The sequence below is a fragment of the Leptonychotes weddellii genome, chromosome 11, assembly GCF_054177405.1.
Source record: "Leptonychotes weddellii isolate Sample4059 chromosome 11, ASM5417740v2, whole genome shotgun sequence".
NCBI classification, from domain to species: Eukaryota; Metazoa; Chordata; class Mammalia; order Carnivora; family Phocidae; genus Leptonychotes; species Leptonychotes weddellii.
In genome coordinates, this window is record NC_138379.1 from 94,410,396 (window position 1) to 94,431,419 (window position 21,024).

The 21,024-nt window shown below is 44.4% G+C and overlaps 1 protein-coding gene and 1 long non-coding RNA gene across 2 annotated transcripts in view; one reads left to right on the forward strand and one right to left on the reverse strand.

The window, feature by feature from the left end:
• The window catches only part of MMP20 (matrix metallopeptidase 20), a 48,008-nt gene extending 33,240 nt beyond the window's left edge, over window positions 1-14,768 (forward strand). The window contains exons 9-10 of the mRNA XM_081799586.1: window positions 12,696-12,799; window positions 13,999-14,768. Of these exons, the coding sequence (XP_081655712.1) occupies window positions 12,696-12,799; window positions 13,999-14,099 (205 nt within the window). The 3' untranslated portion in view covers window positions 14,100-14,768. The remainder of the gene's footprint in view (window positions 1-12,695; window positions 12,800-13,998) is intronic.
• Window positions 14,769-16,954: 2,186 nt separating this feature from the next.
• Window positions 16,955-19,937, reverse strand: LOC145716345 (uncharacterized). Its single transcript, XR_014138971.1, has 3 exons — window positions 19,859-19,937; window positions 19,316-19,421; window positions 16,955-18,038 (listed from the first exon to the last, which is right to left on the reverse strand). It is a non-coding gene; the product is annotated as an uncharacterized LOC145716345 (long non-coding RNA).
• Between the last annotated feature and the right edge of the window lie 1,087 nt (window positions 19,938-21,024).

A 21,024-nucleotide genomic window follows, 5' to 3' on the forward strand; every position in this document is an offset into this window, starting at 1 on the left:
GTGATTTGTGATTTGTGGTTACCATTAGGTTTGTGTATAACCTCCTTGGCATATAGCATGTCTGTATTAGGTGGATGGTCATTTAAGTTTCAACCCATTCTTTTTTCCTCTCCTCCCCGCGTTTTAGGTATGTTACTGTATTTTATATCCTTTCTTTGTGAGTTCGTTGACTGATTATTTACAAAAATATTCATTTTTACTGCTTTTGTGTTTCCTGCCTTCATACTGTCACTTTTGGTCTCTCCTTTCCTCTCAAAGGGGCCCCTTCGATATTTCTTGCAGGGCTGGTTTAGTGGTCACCAACACCTTCAGTTTTTATCTGTCTGGGAAACTCTTCAACTCTCCTTCTGTTTTGAATCATAGCTTTACCGGCATCTCACCTGTTTTCAATAACCATTTCTATGGCATAAAAGAAATTTATAAATAAGTACATTATGATCTTCTTCCACCTGACTGGTATCTTCTCTAGTCTGGCCCTGAGAAAACAATATCCCAGATACATTTCGTGAGGAGGAAAATTTATTTTCTAGAAAAGAATGCCGAACAAATGTAGACTGACTCCAGGCCCCTGCAAGCCCTGGGAGCATTGCTCAGAGTGTCATGTGGTGCCCTGACTTGTCACTGCCAGTCCAATGATTAAACCACCAAGCCAGCTATTTTCCTTTAGAACTTCCTCTCTGGATTCCTGATGGTAATTCATTTATTAAGCCACTAATGTCTGCTGGGCAGATTCTCCCAAGTCTTTTCTCTAAGGTAAGGTGACTATAATCACAGTGCTGACATACAGGAAGACAGGTTTTGAGAAATCCAACTCCCACTGTGGATTTTCAGAGAATGAGACTGAAAGATGCACATATAAGCTTGTGTGTGGGAGTGTGAGGGCATTTGTGTTATGATTACTCAGTTAATTTCTCAGAGATTGCTCACAGCCTGACTCTCACTGGGGGGATTATCCACTCTCCCATTATTTCAGTTCTCCATTCAGTGCCTGGTCTTTGGGCTAATCTACCATCCACCAGCAAAGCATGCACCTCCAGCCAGGCAGAAGTGAGGCTTATAGGGCTAACACCAGAGGCTTGATGAGAGGTTTTTAATTCTCTGTAAATGTAAGCTTGGGGAGGGAGAGTGTCTCTGATTTTAATGAGGCCTGGTTCCCCGCTGAGGAAATCACAATGCACCTTTCCAACTAAGTTTCTGTGAGTGTCTATTAAGGAAAAGTCTTAGTAATCTGGATAAAACAGATTCATTAAAAAGTTGGTCTAAGGGATTAACTGAAATATCAAAGACTCATTTTGATGTTAAGGGAAGGAAACCACAGAAGGCACTTTTAAAATTAACCTTCTGAGGTTCTTGAGAGTATTAAGTGAATAACGCATGTAGATACTAGCACATAGTAGGTGCTCAAATAGAGTAACTGTTCAGTAATTGTAGGAACTTACATGGCAATCAACGAATACCTGCTTCAAAAGTTGTGATAATTAACAAATGATCATTTAAACCTCAATAGTTCTCTGAGCAGCAATCCAGTCAAAGAGCAGCTCAAAGGGAATTTCCTTTTGAAAGACCGAAGGCCCCAACATTGCACTGAAACTCCTGCTTTTGGCAAAGCATGGACGGTCCTTCACCAGTGAGGGTCCTCTGTCGGACGTCCTCCAACACACTGGTTTCTGCACCAAAGTGTAAAGCAAACAACCTTGACCTACAGCTTAGAAGTTCAGAAAAGGTGTTGTGAGCCCCTCCATTAATGAACCCGCCAAACTGCACACCCCCGTTTTAGCAAAGCCTCACAGGGAGAACATCGTACGGTCACATTATGCCATGTATTGGTGAGAATTATGTTCGACTGCTGGTAAGAGACCCAAAAGTAACTATGGCTGAAACACATAAACACATTAAAAAAACCACTGTTTTTCTCACATACATAACACATCCGAAGTTTAACAGACCTAGAGCTCACGCAGGGAGTCCACCACCACCAGGGACCCAAGTTCCTTCTAACACTGTGCTCTACTGTTAACATGGAGATAGCATCCTCGTGGTTGCCCTAAGGCTCGAGTGGTCAATGAACTTCATTCCTTCTAAACAGGAAGAAGGAGGAAATGGGAGGAAAAATCAAAGGAGACAGACGTTCTGTCAATAAAGCACAGGGCCGTACTCAAAAACACACAAGGCCAGAGTTATAGACCAAGAATTTGTTTGACAGCATGTTAGGACTTACTTCCCTTAGTCGTTCATCACGGCCTTCGTCGTCTTCATGCTAGGTCACTCTGTGACACAAATGATGTGTCGAGATAAAAGAAGTCTCTGGATACATTTGTTGTCAGGGAGAGTCTCCATAAACTCCCGAGTGGAGCCAGTTTAACAAATGACGGGCCATGGGAATGCTATTAAAGAACATCCCCCGCTGAGGATGGAGGGTTGGCTTGGGGCCAGGTTGGTTCAGGCTCTAGGAGTGAGAGCCCACACGTCAGTGCGGTAGTAACTCCCCAGGGAGCAGCCCCAGGGAACTACAAGGTAAATCCAAAAGGGAGCCTACCATGCTAACACCACCACACATTACACGATGTGCCGCGTAAACTCACCAACAAGGGCTTCTTCCCCATTCGTCCACTGGCTTTTACTCCTTCCCTTCCTCTTCCTGGCAGGCCCAAACGATCCAGCCAGTTTTTCTTTCTTTACATGACTTCCATTACCTTTGGCTAATTTTTCCCCGTAGATATTCTCTCTTGCTTACCAACAACAGAGCAGTGGCTACACCAGGGAGTTCTTGGGGACCAGGGATCCATCAACTCCATCATCCTTGGAGGCAGTCAGTGTTTTCTGAATTTTGTGTAAAGTGACGTGCAAATCTAGGGGCCCTAGCCCCTTTCTATCCCTAAGTCAGTCTTTCTATGCAGACAGACTGGAGAGATGATAGATGCAAAGTAGGACACATTCTCTCCTTCCTAGATGCCCCATGTATACTGAAAATTGAGTGTTTATTTAAGGATTTTATAGTTAGTCACCATAGAGAAATAGGTAATAAGTAATAAAGATAAGAAAGATGGGTAGAATTCAAGATCTTCTTTTTTAATCTTAAATTTTTTAAACTGCATTACTGAACTACCATTTTCAATCTACGTGTATTGGGCAAGATTATGCATCAGGCTCTGTACTAGGACCTTACCACTCAGGAGAGAGCACAGAGTTTGCTGCCTGAAAGTGTGGGCAGGAGTAACAGAGTGCTCATCTCAACTCTCACAGCCATCATTGGGCAACCTGGATTGCCTTTCTGTTTTGGTTTAATCATCTTCAAAAGGGAGATGGAAATAGCATCTGCTTCATAGGCTGTCGGAATGGAGGAGAAAACTGTGAGACTCCCATCACATGATAAATAGTCAGTTTGTGTTGGGTGCTATCCACACTCAACAAGGCCTACAGTTGAGAGTAAGTGCACAGGGAAATAATTAAGAGTAGTCCAAGTGTGACAGGTGCCCTGAGAGAAGACTGGATGGAGATCAGTGAGGCAAAACAAAGAGGAAATGGCCAACAGTAGTAAAGGTGTGAAGAAAGAACCCTCAGAAGAAGTGAGGACTGCCCTTCATCTTGAGAAGGGAATAGGAGTTTCCCAGGCCAGAGGCCGGAGGGCAGTGTGCCTTCCAGGCAGAGACAGCAGTTGAAGCAAAGGCACTGGGGCATGAAATCACCTGTGTATGTGGGGAAAACCTCAAGCAGTTCAGCATGAGAGCAGCATGGGCTAGAATGAGAGACGTGGCCCAAGGGGAAAGAGGGTGTCGATGATGGAGGGCCTACGCCTTTCCAGGGAGACCAGTGTGAATTTACAGAAAAAGAGGAGTATCTTTAACTGTCCTAAATAAGCGAGTAACCCAGGAAGGTTTGTGTTGTAAAAATACCCTTCCGGCAGCAGCGTGACGGGAGCAGAGGGGGACAAGATGGGAAGTCGGCTAAACCAGGGAGGCCAGAAAGTCATGGGCAACATCTGCAAAGTGCTCAAAGAAAAAACTCTCAACCAAGAATCCTACGTTCAGCTAAACTATCTCAAAAATGGAGACCAAAGAAGACATCCCCAGATAGACAATAACGGAGAGAATCTGTTGGAGCATACCTGCCTCAGAAGCAATACCAGAGAAAGTTCTTCAGGGTGAAGGCAAGTGACCCTGAACGGTAATTTGAATCCACATTAAAAACCCAAGAGCAGTAGTAAATGTAACTATGTAATCATGAAAGATTGTCTAAAGGTATATTTCCTCCCTTTCCTTCTCTTAACTGATTTTAAAATTAACTGTTTAAAACTGCGCACACACACACATATGTTCATATATATAAAACTGTACTGTTGGGCCTATAACATACCAAAACATAATATATTCGTCAATAACAGCACAAAAGCACTGGGTGTGAGGAAAACTGTGTCAAGCTAGGGAAATGATACCAAATGCTAACTCAAATTCCCTGGAGCAGCAAAAGAAAACAGAAATGATAAATAAGAAAGTTAATATATCAAAGAATATAAATATATATATTTTCTCTCCTTTCAGCTTCTTAAGAAGATATCAAATTGTATAAAATTGTAATTAGAGCAATGTCTGTTGGGGGTTTGTAACACAGACAGATGTAAGATATATAAAAACAAGACCGGGGCGCCTGGGTGGCTCAGTTGGTTAAGCGACTGCCTTCGGCTCAGGTCATGATCCTGGAGTCCCGGGATCGAGTCCCGCATTGGGCTCCCTGCTCAGCAGGGAGTCTGCTTCTCCCTCTGATCCTCCTCCCTCTCACACTCTCTGTCTCTCATTCTCTCTCTCGCAAATAAATAAAATCTTAAAAAAAAAAAAAAAAACTTGTTAAAAAAAAAAAAAAACAAGACCATCAGAGGGAGGGACAAAGAATAGACTTACAGGAGTTCTGAATCTCCCTGGAATTAAGCTAGTATAAATCTGAAACAGTTTATGGTAAGTTAAGTTATATATGATATGCTCTCTGCCAACCACTAAGGAAATAACTTTTTAAAATGTAGTGACAAAATCATGAAAGAAATTAAAATGGTACACTGGAAAATTTTCACTAATGCAAAAGAAAGCATTAAGGAGTTAAAAAGGAACCAAAAAGACATGAGACATGTAGAAAACAAAAAGTAAAGTGGCAGATATAGATCCAATTATATCAATAATATTAAATGTGAATGGATTAAACAATATAATCAAATGACAGAGATTATTAGACTGGATTAAAAAAAAAAACAAAACAAGACCCAACTATAGCTATTGATAGGAGACACATTTTATATTCAAAGATATAAATAGGTTGAAAGTAAAAGGATGGAAAAAATATCTATCATGCAAACAGCAACCATAAGAAAGTCAGAGTGGCTATATGCTAATATCAGGCAAAACAGACTTTCAATAATGAATAGAGCAACTAGACAACAAGATCTATAAGGAACAAAAGCCATGAAGATCACTATAAACCAACAGGACCTAGCAGGTGTCTACAGAACACTTTGCACAAAAGCAGAATACACATTCTTCTCAAATGCTTATGGAGCATTGCCCAGAAGAGGTGACGTGTTAGGCCACCACACACGTCTCCAAAAATTTGAAACAACTGAAATCATATAAAATATCTTTTCTGATCACAGTGAAACAAAGCTACAAATCAATATGGGAAGGAAAACTGGAAAAATTACAAACATGAGGAAATGAACATACTCTAAAACAATCAATGTGTCAAAGAAGAGATCACAAGAGAAATTAGAAATTAGAAAATTAAAGATGAATGAAAACAAAAACCCAGTATTTAAGAACATATGGATGCAGTGAAAGCAGGACCCAAGGGAAATTTATGTCTCTAAATGCCCATTAAAAAAAGGATCTTAAGTCAATAACCTAACCTTCCACCTACGACACTGGGTACAAACAGCAAATGAAACCTAAAGCAAGTGGAAAGAAGGAAATAATAAAGATTGTGGTGGAAATAAATGACGTAGAAAATATTATAAGCAATTTGAGGAAATAACTAAGTTTGGTTCTTTGAAAAGATCAACAAAATTGACAGATTTCTCACTGGACTGACCTAGTTAAAAAGAGAAGACTCAAATTACTAAAATCAGAAATGAAAAAGGGAACATGACTACCAATCTTACCAAAATTAAATGGATGATAAAGGAGTCCTATGAATAACTGTATGCCAGTAAATTTGATAACTGAGCTGAAATGACAAATTACTGGAAGGATACAAAGTGACGAAGCTGAGTCAAGAAGAAATAGCCTGAATTAACCTATAACAAGGTAAGAGGTTTAATTCATAATCAAAAAAATTATCCATGAAGAAAAGCCCAGACCTACATGTTTCAGTAGCGAAATTAATTAATGCCAATTTTTCACATACTCCTCTAAAAAATAGAAGAGGAGGGGTCATTCCCCAACTCATTGTACAAGGGCAGCATTACCCTGATACCAAAAACAGACCAAGGTATCACAAGAAAATAAAACTTCAGAGCAGTATCTTTTGTGCATATGGATGCAAAAATCCTCCAAAAAATAGCAAGCCAAATCCAGCAGCATATAAAAAGAATTACACACCATGACCAAGTGGGATTTTTCCCAGGCATACAAGGTTGGTTTAACTTCTGAAAATCAAATAATGTAATACACCATATCAATAGAATAAAAAACAAAAGCCATATGATCATCTCAATAAACGCAGAAAAAGCATTTGACAAAATCCAACCCTGTTGCAAAATAAAAACTACTCAACAAACTAGAAACAGAAGGACACTTTCTCAGCCTGATGAAAGGTATCCATGAAAACCCACAGCTGATCTCCTACTCAGTGGTGAAAGCCTGGATGCCTTCCCTCTAAAATCAGGAACAAGACAAACATTTTCACTCTCACCACTTCTATTCAACATTGTACTAGAGGTTCCAGCTGGGGCAATTAAGCAAGAATTAATAAGATAAAAGGCATTCAGACTGGAAAGGAAGTAAAACTATTTCTATGTCATGTGATCTTTTATATAGAAAAGCCTAAAGAATCCTCCAAAAAACCTGTTAGAACTAAGTTCAGCAAATATACAAGGTATGAGTTCAGTATGCAAAAATCAATTTTAGTTCCATACACTTCAATGAGTAATCCAAAAATGAAGAAAACAATTCCACTTATAATAGTATCAAAAAGAAAAATAATATTTAGAAATAAATTTAACAGAAGTAGAAAACTTATAGCCTGAAAACGACAAAACACTGTTGAAAGAAATTAAACAATCTAAATGGAAAGAGATCTCATGTCCGTGGATTAGAAGTCTTAATTTTTTTTAAGATTTTATTTATTTATTTGAGGGAGAGAGAGAGAGAAAGAGAGAGCATGAGTAGGGAGGAGGGGCAGAGGCAGAGGGAGAAGCAGACTCCCCACTGAGCAGGGAGCCCGATGCAGGGCTCAATCCCAGGATCATGACCTGAGCTGAAGGCAGATGCTTAATTAACTGAGCCACCCAGGCGCCCCAAGCCTTAATATTTTTTAAATGACAACACTCCCCAAATTGATCTACAGGACTCAACACAATCCCTATCAGAATACCACTGGTTTCTTTGTAGAAATTGACAAGCTGATCTTAACTTCATATGGGAATTCACAGGACTCAGAATAACCAAAATATCTTGAAAAAGAAGACCAATTTGGAGGACTCAGAATTCCCAATTTCAAAACTTATTACAAACCAAAAGTAATCAAGACAGTGTGATATGAACATGAGGATAGACATATAGATGAATAAAATTGACAGTCCAGAAATAAACCCATATATCTATGATCAGCTGATTTCTGACAAAGAAGCTAAGGCCGTTCAATGGGGAAAGAATAAAATGAAGAAGTAAAGCAGAAATGAATACTCAGGAGTTCCATTTTGTACATGTGGAATGTGACACGCTGGTGAAACCCAAGAACAGAAATGTCCAGAAGAGAGTTCTCTATTCAGGTCTCGAGCTCAGAGAATTCAGGCTGGTAATACAAATGTGCATTTCATCAAACAATCCGGCCATCGATATTTTTCAGCATTGTTACATAGTCTTGTTTCAAAATCCTCATAGGCAGGGTTCCTAACCCACATCTTGGAGGGTATGGGGCAGCTTCTCACTCTTCTCCCTTCCCATCCCTGACCACTCTCCTTCTCCAGGGAAATCACAAAGGTCCCATCCTCCCTGAAAGCCTTGTCTTTCCCAACTAGAAGTGGATTATGAATTTCAAAGGGGATTCTGGGTTTCCATTTCACTAGAAAGGTCTCCTTGAAGAAACTTCTTGAAAACATCTATTTTAGATCAATAAATTCCCCTTTTTGCCTTCCTTTCTCACATTTTCCGTAAGCAACCTTTTGCAGACACAACTCCCCATTTGGTACTTCAAAGGAGGCAGGATGGGGTCAGTTTTCCCACGGCTGTATGACAGAAATCATCGTAATTGACACACCAGAAATTCCTAACAAATCTAAATTCAGAGCATAAGATTAAACAACATGCAGGCACTTTACCAAAATAGTCCCAAAGCCCTTAGATGACCAAGACAGAGAGTAAGGTAATATATCTGAGAAAAGCACCTCACATCTGTGGTGCTAGGGACATTGTCAGTAAAGATTAGCGGCCAGGAATGATTTCTGTACTGTCTACGCCCATTAATCAATAGGCAGTGATCAAACAGCAGCCCAAACAGGAAAGAAACCTAGTTACAGGTTGATCATTTTTACTTGGTATTTAGGTTTCACAAACAAGACCTCAGTCATGAGAAAATGCATGCAATGATTTCCACAGGTCCCTAGTACACAGTAGATGCACAATAAAAAGGCAGTTCTTTCCTTAACATTCTAATCCAGCTAGTATTTATTGATGGCTTATTATGTGTTAGGAATCCTGCTGAGTATTTCCTCATATTCTCTCGTTCTCCCATCTGCCTTCTCAACAATCTTGAGAAGTAGGCATCCCTATCTCCACGAAACAGTTAAAAACATGGCATCTCCGAGAGCTGGGTCATTAGCTCCAGGTCACCCAGCTAACGAGCGGTCCACCTGAGTCTGCGTTTCACACCCTCTGAGTCCAGACCCGGAGGCCCTCACCATCGACCACACACAGTCTTCTTCGTTCTTTTCACCACGTATCTACCGTCAATCAAACACCCACACTGGTGATTCTCACCCTGTCTTTTAACTTCCTTTTCTATAATCCTCCGCCAAATCTGCAACAGAACAGTAGACCTTCTCAATCCTAGGCCCTTCTTGCCTGCGTTCTCTGGACTACCTCCACGTTGTCCAGCCCTCCTTTCTCCACCTCTTCTCAACCTTGCCTCTACTGCAGAATGTTATCCGGAGGAGGAGGTGTGTTGGAAGATCAGGTAAAGATTAAACTCCTTGATGACTTAGGAGCTCGGATCAAATCACGAAGTTTACTCACGCTCATCCTGGCCAGTCAGTTAATGGTTCTTGGGGCCCTGAGCATGTCTAAGTACCAGGCATGTGCATGCGTGTGTGCAAATTGTCTCTCATCCTCATGACCACTGTTTTCCAGATTAGGAAACCGGAGCTCAGAGCACTTTCCCCTATCACAGAGCCCAGAGATAACAGAGTCATCTCAAACCCGGAGCCATCCGATTATATGCTCTTTGCTCTATAACAGAAATCCTCAAATATCTGTCCACAAACCAAGGGCTAGATTATCACAAAGTTTCCACCAATCCACAGCAAAATAAGAACAGAACAATATTATAAATGTAGGGGGTGTAGTCTGGGTCAGTATAAAGACACATTATTGGCAAGAACCATCTTTTATGCTGAGATTATGTCCTTTCTGCCTTTTTGGTGTTAAAGTTTCTTTTCTTTGTGAAATGATAATGAAAATAGGTGGTAATTTTTTTTTTTGATGGCCTGATGGTAATGTCCTTAGTTGGTACCATGAAAAGTAGGTAACTCTATGGTAGCTTTGTAGGTCCCATCTACATAACGTCTACCAACAAGGTCCAAATGAAATATTTATATGTTATCAGCTAATCCCGAAATGGTGATTTGTGTTTCAGACCGATACTTTGAAATAGATTGTGTTAAGAGTAATACTCTTTAGAAAGCAGTTATAGGATAAGCAAAGGGCAGAGAGGAGGCTAGCCCACAGGGAATGGGTCTGTTAAATACATAAGCGGTAGAAGGAGCAGAGAAAAGAAACAGTGATTTCACAATTTCCCCAAGCATTTTGCCTGGGTTTTTATAAATGTGATTGAGAATTAAAATTCCCAGCTAGATGTTGCTTCTCTAAAATTTCTCCTGAAAAAAATGTTTTTAAGATCTTATTTATTTTATTTTAGAGAAAGAGCGTGAGTGGGGGGAGGAGCAGAGGGAGAGAATCTCCAGCAGATGCCATGCTGAGCGCGGAGCCCCATGCAGGGCTTGATCTCAAGACCCTGAGATCATGACCTGAGCCAAAATCTAAAGTCAGGGGCTTGACAGACTGAGCCACTTGACAGACTGGAACATTTTTTACATATAATATTATTACCTCCATTATCCTCTGAACAGGTATATATAAGATTTTAGGCGTCACCACCACCTAACCTAAGCAGACAGATAAAAGAGAAAGATCTTTCTTCCATATCTTTCTATTGGATTAATAACCACTATTCTCTCTTTAAAACATACTCCTGTATTTAAACTGTTTCTCTCTTCTCAAGAAAAAAGCTATTTGCTCTGTCCTTTGATCCTTTCCAGTCCTCCCCATCCAATGTAAATAGAATACAGCAGACCCCCACTTGGAATAGTCTCCCTACAGGGAGTCTTTAATCAGTCACTTGCTGGGAACTGAGAACACATTTTGCCATAAAACAATATAAATGGTGATGACGTTCTCAACATCCCTCCCAAATGTTTGCTTACCGTGCACAAAGGTTGGGCACAGCCCTAGTTTAAAAGCTCAGCCTCGAGTCCTCTGTTCAGAGCAGACAGAGGTGAATGGACACCTGAAAGCCGGGCCACCGCTCTCCCTGAGCACGGGGTCTCGCGCTCCAGCCCCTCCCTCCGCGCTGTCCCCCGCACCTGCAGGCCCGTCCTCACTCTGCCCTCTCCCCTGCATCCCCCTCCCCAAACACTGAACCTTTAGAATTATCGTCCTCACTCTCTCCTGCCAAAGCTTCCGTTTCCTCCGCACAACTGTCTCAGGGAAGCGAGCCAAGGAAGCAGCCTAGCCAACGAAGGTTAATGTGTGAACAATTTTTAATAAGGGACTCCAGATTTCAGACGGTGGAAGGAGGCGGACGTAAGAGATGCAGGCCATGGGGGGTGGGGCACTGTGCCCGGGCTGTTCCTTTGTTTTCCTTCCGTTCTCCCCTGACTCCACTCCTGAGACGCTGCAGTCTCTCGGATGACACAGGGGCCCGTCCCGCACGCGGTATCGGCGTTTCTGATGAGGGGAACACAGGGAATGTTTTCCATCTCTATCTGTGCTACAGTGACTCGCAGAGCTCGGTTTTCCCCTTGGCCCACTGGAAGGTTCTAATGACCCGCCCGAAAAGGGCATCTGGAACAGTCAGCCTCCACTCCTGTCCTCCACACTCCCCCAAGCAGCTCAGCCCGCTAGTCACACTGGCCCGAATCCTTCTTTGCCAACGTGCAGTCCTGCTCAGGCTCAAGAGGGATCTGTCCCCGGCCATGGGAGAGAAGGTGGGCGTCTGCAGCTGCGGGAAATGGCTCGGGGCTCCAGGCACCAGCAGAAACCGTCTGACCTCTTGGTGGGAAAAGAGTGGGGTGTCCACCCTGGGAATGCCCCCGCTGGGGCTCGGTGCCGATGAAGAAGGAACTTTCTCACTCTTGAGACTGCCTAACTGCCTACATCCTGAGCCCATACCCGTCATGCTGATTCACACGAGTCACAGTCTTCTGTACAAGGGGCAGCATGGGTCACAAAGACGTGCATTAAACATTCTTCTGAGTTGTCGTTGCATGGTAGCTGCTGATCCAGAAAGAGAAACCTAATCTACTATTTGGTCAGGTGTATAATGTTCCCAGGAAACAAAAGCAATTTAATTCCATTCGCCTGATTGAAAAGGCAGAGGCTCACTTATCCGAGATTTTCTTGCTACTTATCTTTACCTACTGACTGTTTGCATGTGTGTTTATTCATTCGTTGTGCGTTGTTTGCCCAGTCCCTCTACCGATACAGAGCAACGGAGCCCATGGATAAAAGCCCACGAAGGGCTCTCAGCTGATTCTTGGATAAGAATCCAAGCCCAGAAATACTTACATGGAGTGGGGTGGGGGAGCATTGCAACAGAGAATAAAGCAGCAAAAATACATGTAGAGTTCCTTTTGAAAGGCAACATATCTTTTTTTAATGATAGGAACATTTTGCTATAATATATAAATAATTCTAAGACTAATTCTAAGAATATGTCTATTTACAGACTATTTAGAGCAAATGAGCAGTCCTAGAATCTAAGGAACTTGGGAGAGGAGTGATACAGTGTGCGTGTGCGTGTGGGTGCGCGCACACGTGTGTGCGGTTGTGTGCGTGCACACGTGGGGGGGTGCACGTGTGTGTGGCAGGCGAGGCACAGAGAGACACATGGACACACATCTAAAGTAAGTCATACATCAGCCTGGCTAATGATGCACTGTGTCACCTACAATCAATAAAAACCTCTTGTTAACATTATTTATGGAATAATACTTCTTCCAGCTATGATGAAAGAAAAAGGAAAATGGAAAAAGACTACCCAAAGAACACAGAAGAGGAATTCTCAGGAGTTAATGGCCAAATAGATGCCGCCGTGGAACTAAATGGTGAGCATCTCCACCAAAATCTTTCTTTGCGGAAGAACTGTAACAGGAAATCTGGGCTCTGTTTTAACCTATGACAAAACAGGTTTCCAGATGGGAGTCCTTGGTTCCGAGTCCCTTACAAATTTAGGTAACCAGATTAACTATTAGAAAGAGTACAAAATGTCTACCATCGAGACTCTCTCTCTGCCAATAGCAAGTTTTAGAAGTATAGCTTCAGTCCGTAAGTTGGTTACGTCTTTTTTTTTTTTTAGATTTTTTATTTATTTATTTGACAGAGAGAGACACAGCGAGAGAGGGAACACAAGCAGGGGGAGTGGGAGAGGGAGAAGCAGGCTTCCCGCAGAGCAGGGAGCCCGACGCGGGGCTCGATCCCAGCACTCGCGATCGTGACCCACGTCGAAGGCAGACGCTTCACCGACTGAGCCCCCCAGGCGCCCCAAGTTGGTTACGTCTTAAAGCCCACCCAGTCAAAACGGCCTCTTTCCTCTTGAAAATGCACATACTGTCAACCTTCCCAGAGCCTTTCCCCACCCCCTCACCCAACTCCTGAAATTTAACACAGAGCGGGGAAAGCTGAACTGAACAGGGTTGAGTAAATGTGACTGAATCTCGTGGACCAGCCGACACCTTCTTCCTGAGTCTAGAGCACAGAGCTGGCCTCTGTTCAGAAATTCAAAGAGAGTTCCAGACACGTTCCCTGCTCCCGTGGGATGGCTAATAGCTCTGGGAAATGCCCCTCCGTCCAGCAGAGATCACAGTACCAGAACCAAGACAGTCTATGACCAGTACTGAGTGGAGTGCGGACCTCACAGTGACTGCAAGAAGTGAGCTGAGAAAGGAAAGAGGAGAACCGGCCTCCACAGTGGGAGTTTGCACGGTGGGACTTCAGCTGAGCTTTAGGGACGAGTTAGAGGTTTGGGCAGGGACAGAAGAGGGGGGATTCCCTGGAGGGGAGCAGCGGCTCCAACACAGCTGAGCCCCACCTGCTGGGTAAGCACCCCTGGGAGAAAGTGAGGAGCGGGGACGGAGAAGAGGGAGGTGCTGGGCCCTCGGGCTCTGTGAGAGCCGGGCGCAGACCCGCAGACTGGCAGCTACCACCTGGCGGTCCCCAGCCCCACTCTGGGGCCACCTACAAACCCTCCCTTTATGGATCTGCAAGTCATTTCCAGTAACGACATTTTCAACTTTGTCTCTTTTAGGCTACATTTACTTCTTTTCAGGACCAAAAGCGTACAAGTATGATACAGAGAAGGAGGATGTGGTCAGTGTGCTGAAATCTAGCTCCTGGATTGGCTGCTAATCAGAAAGGTCTAGTGTTTTCTGGGGAGTGTTCATGACCACCAGCAGCTGGTCCCTGGACCGCAAGGACTAAAGCAGGATGTAGGATAGGGATTCTTCCCACGGCCTTCAATCCTAAGGGCAACTTAGAGTTCATCGAAAAGAATTAAGCTTCTAAATGTTGTCATGGTTGCAGATTCATAAATCTAATCTAAATGGGCAATTTCCGTATGGTCAGCTTCACATAAAATCAGAATTGACACAATGCTCTCTTCCATGAGACACCCACTGCCTTTTTTTTCTTACCTAATATATGGAGGCAAATTGATAAATTTGGTTTTTGTTACCAAGAAGACACCTATTTGTGGATTCCCTACATGCATTATAACTCTAATAGGCAACATCATTGCCGTACAAACTGTAATTACTCTTTATAAGCAGTGGCTTTTGTGGCCTCTGCATTCATTGTGATGAATACAAATCTGTCTGTCTTTACCTTGGACACATCACAAACAAAATACCGTGTAAATCTTGTTTCTCGTTGTTTGTTGATTAGCTCCATGTACTCACTGGTCTTTGAAGTAGGTCATAGCAGGCAAACCTATTCAAATGAATTTTCACGCTAGGCAAGAGATGGACACTTGGCAAGAGGAAAACTTTTAACAAAAGCCAATAAAAATGTCTAAGAACAGTTCCTCATTTCTCTTAATATTTACTAGCTTCAATCACACTTTATTTGGCAACAAACTGTACCTCACGGAAACCCAAAACCCGAGAGAGTATCGTGAGCACGCACACCCAGGAGAAGTAACAGTAACTCACTGCATTTCCTGCTTCCTGACAATAAAACACCCATGGAGAACCGTCTTTAACCCTTCCGAGGGAGTCTCTCCGGAGTGGTTTTCCATTTAGGGGAGTCTCTCTGTTTAGTTTTTCCTACTTCAAGCTAAGCCTTTTCTCTTTCTTACCTACTCATCAGTACAGGAAAACACAGCTGTTTGTCATTGTTATGACTTTTGTTAACATTACCCTCTAAAATGTAAGGATTCTAAAGATTAAGTGAGTCTAAAATTAGGTGATAAATACATTTAGCGTACTTCATGGGCCGCCTGGAATACCCACAGCACTCCACACATTAGCTGTTGCTGTCACCATCACTGATTAAACTGGGGTCACCGGATGAAGGAGGGGTCGGGCCGTTCCTGGCCGTGACTCCCAGCCTCCCACTTGGTTTCTGTTACTGAAAGTGGCTATTTATACAAGCAGATGTTGACTCTGACGGTTGAAGACAAACTCTGGCACGCTTGCTTTCCCATGTCAACTGCCTTGATTGAGGAAGCAAAGCCACTTTTGCAAAAACAGCCAGCGGAGGAGACGTGCGTGATGGCAATGAGCACGGAGTAAAAGCAGCCTGGAGCTCCGAAACGCTAAAACAGAGTTAGCAATAAATGAGCGGTTCCACTCCTGGACGCACAGCTGTGAGACCCGAAGACACGTGCACAAACGTGGATGAAGCTTGCAAACAGTACGCTAAGAAACCAGACGCAAAAGGCCACCGACTCTAGGCTTCTGTTTCTATGAAATGTTTGGAATAAGAAAATCAGAGACGGAAAGCTCGGAAAGCTGATGGGTGCTTGCCAGGAGTTGGGGGAGGGGCGACGGACAGTGACCGCTAAGGGGCCGGGGGTTTCTTCGTGGGGTGATGAAAATGTTCTAGAAGTGATGATGGTGATGTTTGCACAACTCCGTTAATATACGAAAAGCCATCGAATTGTACATTTTAAGTGGATAAACTGGATGGTTTGTGAACTGCATCTCAATAAACCTGTTGTCTTAATAATAATAATAATAAGCAAGGAGCTCCAGGTTATGTGATGATCTCTGCATGGTGTGCCCTGGCTAACTGGGGTAGGGACCACGCGGCAGTGAAGCATTAGCCCGAAGACATCTGGGGCTGAGCTCCACCGACCAGACTTACCCTGGTGCCCGGGGCTCACCCGGGGGCATGCACAGTGTAGACACTTCACTAAATAAACGAACGTTACTGAAAGCAAAACAGCATGTGCTCTGAGGTCTGACTGGCTTCAAACCCAGATCTGTTCTTTTTAGCTGTGTGGTGTCGGTCAGTTCCTTAATCTCTGTCTCAGTTTCTTCCTTTGTAAAATTAGAATGGAATAGTCCTTACGCCCTAGAGATATTGAGAGGCTTATATATATATATAAGCCGAAATATACAAAGCCCTTAGATAGTCCCTGGTGCTCTTCAGGGGCTCTATAATTGCTGTTTTGAAGGAATTCGAAATAATTTTGTTTTGAGATATTTCGGGGAATTTGTATATATCCCTCGAGATAGCTGAAGACACATGAGCTATATGGCACCACGAAGATTGATGCCCAGTGACCTGAAATTTTTCCCTTCCAAACTCCAAATGAAATCAATAATTAAATAATATCCTGACTGTTGTTAACTCCCATCCCCCAAGACTAATTCTTATAAATTATTATTCCTTTGTTGAGTCAGAGAACTTCTGGCTCCCAGACACAGTGGTCTGTATTCTGGAAAGACAGTCTCTCTAGCCCACAAGAAACAGTGACTGTGTTTGTGTCAAAACTCACTTGGGGGCGCCTGGGTGGCTCAGTTGGTTAGGCGACTGCCTTCAGCTCAGGTCATGATCCTGGAGTCCCGGGATCGAGTCCCGCATCGGGCTCCCTGCTCGGCGGGGAGTCTGTTTCTCCCTCTGACCCTTCCCCCTCTCATGTGCTCTCTCTCTCTCATTCTCTCTCTCTCAAATAAATAAAAAAATAAAAAATAAATTAAAAAAATAAAAAAAAAACTCACTTGGAATATATACGTGCTCGCCTGAAACAATTTTGTGTCAAAATACTTTATGACATATATTCCTCACTTGGCTTCAGAGTAACTGAGGGCAAACATGTTTTGTTAAGTAACAGTTTCAAACACAGTGTTGTTCAGTGGCTCCTCTTGAGATCAAGAGTAAGCAGAATGGAGTTTTCTTTCTGATGACATCTGTCATTGTCCTATTAACCTCAGGGGTAACTATTTATGGGCGGCCGGAAAGCTCTTAGCACCAGAGGGCTACTAAGGACGAGTGGATTCGCCCAGGTGGGGAGCTTCCCTAAGAGCTCTGTCCTAAGTTTTCTGTGGCTAGAACCAAGCTCACTTCCAGTCAGCCTGGTGTGAAACGGCAGACCCAGCGGGTCCGTCCGGTCCTCTCTTCTTTTCCCCATGGTCATTTGGAAACGCCTTAGGCCTCCCTCTCACGGGGCAGATGGCAAACGAACCATGCAGGTTTTTATCTGGAATTCTGTTTGATATATTTTTAAATTATCACAGCACCTTCAAGTGCTTTTGTTTCTATATTATCCAGGTGTCTTCTTATTCTTGGTTTTAGCCATTTCCTTCTATAGACAATGATACGGGAGGTTTTTTGTGAATATTCATAGCTAAAATTACCCAACAGAGAGCCATTTGAGAAAAAATGCATAACGCCGGTCAACAGGTTGGAGTTTTAGACTCCCATACGGAGCATAGGAGAGTCCAAGCCAAAGATTTTCTGTACCTCACCCCATAGACCCGAGTAAAAGGAAGAGAACGATCCTCCAATCATTTCCATCTGCTGAGCCTGTCCTTGGTGCCATTCCCAACCCCAAGTGGATTGTGGGCATGACCAGACGAAAGCACATCTTGTTGTACCCATAACGTCCCTGCCTTGCTCCCACCACCTACACTCTTGTCATTGAAATAAGAACAGAACCGGGAAGACTGCTGGTGAATAAGTTATAGCAGGAAATTGGTGAATGACTCTGGGTTCCGAACGAGCCTTCTTACAATGCACACGTCCTTCATCTCTCCGCCATGAATCCCTTCCTTTAATTCAGGGCATCATTTCAAATGGTTGGGGATGAAATTAAACTTCTGTTGTGCAATGCAGCATGTTGTCCTGACAAGAGAGGGAGAGGAGAGATGAGGAGAGAGAAGGACAGAGCGACTCAATGAGAAAACATTTGCAGAGACCAGTTGAGAAATGGAACATATAAATCCATTTTAGATCATCAGCAGTGGGAAGAGGGAAAAAAAGCATGTCTGTGTAAGTAGCCAGCAATTTGTTTATCCTTGAAAATCCCAGGCCTGGGGCGCCTGGGTGGCTCAGGTGGTTAAGCGACTGCCTTCGGCTCAGGTCATGATCCTGGAGTCCCGGGATCGAGTCCCGCATCGGGCTCCCTGCTCGGCGGGGGGTCTGCTTCTCCCTCTGACCCTCCTCCCTCTCGTGCTCTCTGTCTCTCATTCTCTCTCTCTCAAATAAATAAATAAAATCTTTAAAAAAAAAAAAAAAAGAAAGAAAATCCCAGGCCTGTAAAGCAACGATGAGCAATGTGAGCTTCTGGGGCTGGGCAGTAGATGTGTTTACAGCTCCCTCTCCCAAGGCCGGGAGGCCAGGAGTCCAACGCGAGCCCATCACGAAAACCGCTGACCTGTGGCGGATACGTTTCCACACTGTAGATGGTGACTCTGTGCCAAGTGCCAATTTCTGGACGTCGGGGATGTTACCGGCAGCTGCTTTTGAAAGATTTCGTCTCTTCCCTAGAAGAGCTTTATCTCCATAAACAATCCCGTTGGCCTTCCTGAAGGACCTAGCCACCCAGTGTCTCCACCCTCTGCGTTCACTCTTAGTCCATTCAGAACTTTTGCGAAGCGTTTACTTTATGCTGACACCTACCTGGGCTCAGCTGTGTTCCGGCGGGAGCTTTTGCCCCCAAGGAACACACACATTCTGATGGGAGAGACAGTCACTATTCCAGTGAATAGATAGTTGTAGATGTACTGAAAGATATGGAGCGTGCTTTGAGAAAAACAAAGCAGGGAAGAGGGTAAAGCGTGTTGGAGTGCCATTTTACTAACGTGTGTTTGGGGAGACGACTTACTGAGTTGGGGATATTCATTCAGAGATGTGAGGAAAGGCAAGGAGGAGCCATGGAGGCCCCTAGTTTGAGGCCGAGGAAGCAGTAAGTGCGAGGAAGGGGCTGGGCAAATTTGAGGCCCAGCAGGAAGGAAGGTCCATCTGGCGGGAGGCTGTGGGGGGAGGACACTCAGACGGAGGGAGGTGGGGAGGGCAGACAGCCGGACGGCGCAGAGCCTCGCTGGCCACCAAAGGAGATCAGTTCTGCACTAAGTAGACAAGCGGGGTTCTGAGCAGGTGCATAACATGATCTCACTTACGTTTCGGAGAATCCCCTGGCTGCTGGGTGGCAAACATCTTGTAAGAGCGAGGGGGCGCGGGGACGCCAGACAGTGGTTTTCTTCCAGGGCAGAGACAGGGGCGGCGCTGACCAAGGAAACAGCCGCACAGACAATGGTCAGACAGAGGATAATTTCTAGGTAAAACCAGCAGGACTTGCTCCTAACGTGTTTTATGGAATTAAGAAAAAGCACAGAGTAAAGAATGACTCTAAGGTTTCGGGGCTTAGTGAGTGGGAGAGCGGTGTGCAATCTGGAATCAGCTGGGTGTGAGTTGCCCATTCGACGGGCCAGGGGGGAGGCCGGACGAGGTGGACAGATGGGGACCCGTGAGTTCCAGGAGGAGGTGGGGCTGCAGACAGACCCTGCGAGTCACCGCCTTCCTGCTGCCGTCCACTACCCCAGGAACCCCCACCCCACACACTAGCATGGAACTCGGGGCAAAATGGATTCTACAAGAGTGAGAAGGCAGGTGAAAACGATCTCAGGTGGTTTTCCATCACATGCAGTGCTCAGTCTACTGACCTGTTCTCTGTCCCCACTTCAAGAACATGGTTCAGGGGCACCAGAGGGGCTCATTCGGTGAAGTGGGTAAGCGTCATGATCTCAGGGTCCTGGGATCGAGCCCCGCATTGGGCTCCCTGCTCGGTGGGAAGCCTGCTTCCCCCTCTGCCTCTCCCCCTGCTTGTGTTCAATCTCTCTCTCTCTCTCTCTCTGTCAAATAAAATCTTATAGAAAAAAAGAACATGGTTTAATGCTCAACAAGAGTCTTGGGTTTTCTTTTTTTCTTGGTTTTTATGTTTCTCGGTGCAAAAATCAAAGCACAAATCACAAAAGAAAACACAAAATCTTAAGGATCACTCTCCTAGAAGAAAGTTGTTCGTCGTCCAGGAATCTTAACTGAATACAGTAAAAGAACTTTCAAGACTTTCCAAAAATCCATTTGTTCCTACAGTGAAAACACCTCTGTAACGTCAGCAGACCTTACAGAGGAGGTGACTGGCAAGGTCTCTACCAGATTCTTCCATCTTTACCTGCAAACCAGAGTCCCTGTGTCTCTCCCACAGGCCACGAGGTTTCCCGGTCCCCAAATCAATGTTCGATCCAAAGTTCATGCCTGGAACCCAGTCTGGGCGCCCAGTGGAGCTTGTTTCGGAGGGTCTGTCCTGCTCTCCAGCGGAGCAGCGTGCCAGGGGCCAGGACGAATGCCAGATGGGAAACCCTTTCCTGCCCGACCTAGGGTATGCGGCCAAGCCTCTGCCTCAGTCTCCCCTCCAGCACACGGGTTCCTAACCCTGCTTTGAACCCCACACCACTTGGCTGGTGTCCCAGAACTGTAGTCAGCACTACTGGTTTTCTTTGCTTTTTTTTTTTTTTTTTGACAGAGAGAGACACAGCGAGAGAGGGAACACAAGCAGGGGGAGTGGGAGAGGGAGAAACAGGCTTCCCGCTGAGCAGGGAGCCCGATGCGGGGCTCGATCCCAGGACCCCGGGATCATGACCTGGGCCGAAGGCAGACGCTGAACAACTGAGCCACCCAGGCGCCCCAGTACTATTGGTTTTCAAGCCTCGTTGCACACCTGTGTGCTTTGAGACTCACAACAACCCCAAGAGGTGTGCTACCCTCACAGTCATGCGCTAAGACCCGAAATGGGCGTGAGCTCGTGCGGGGAGCACCGTCGATGCTAAGG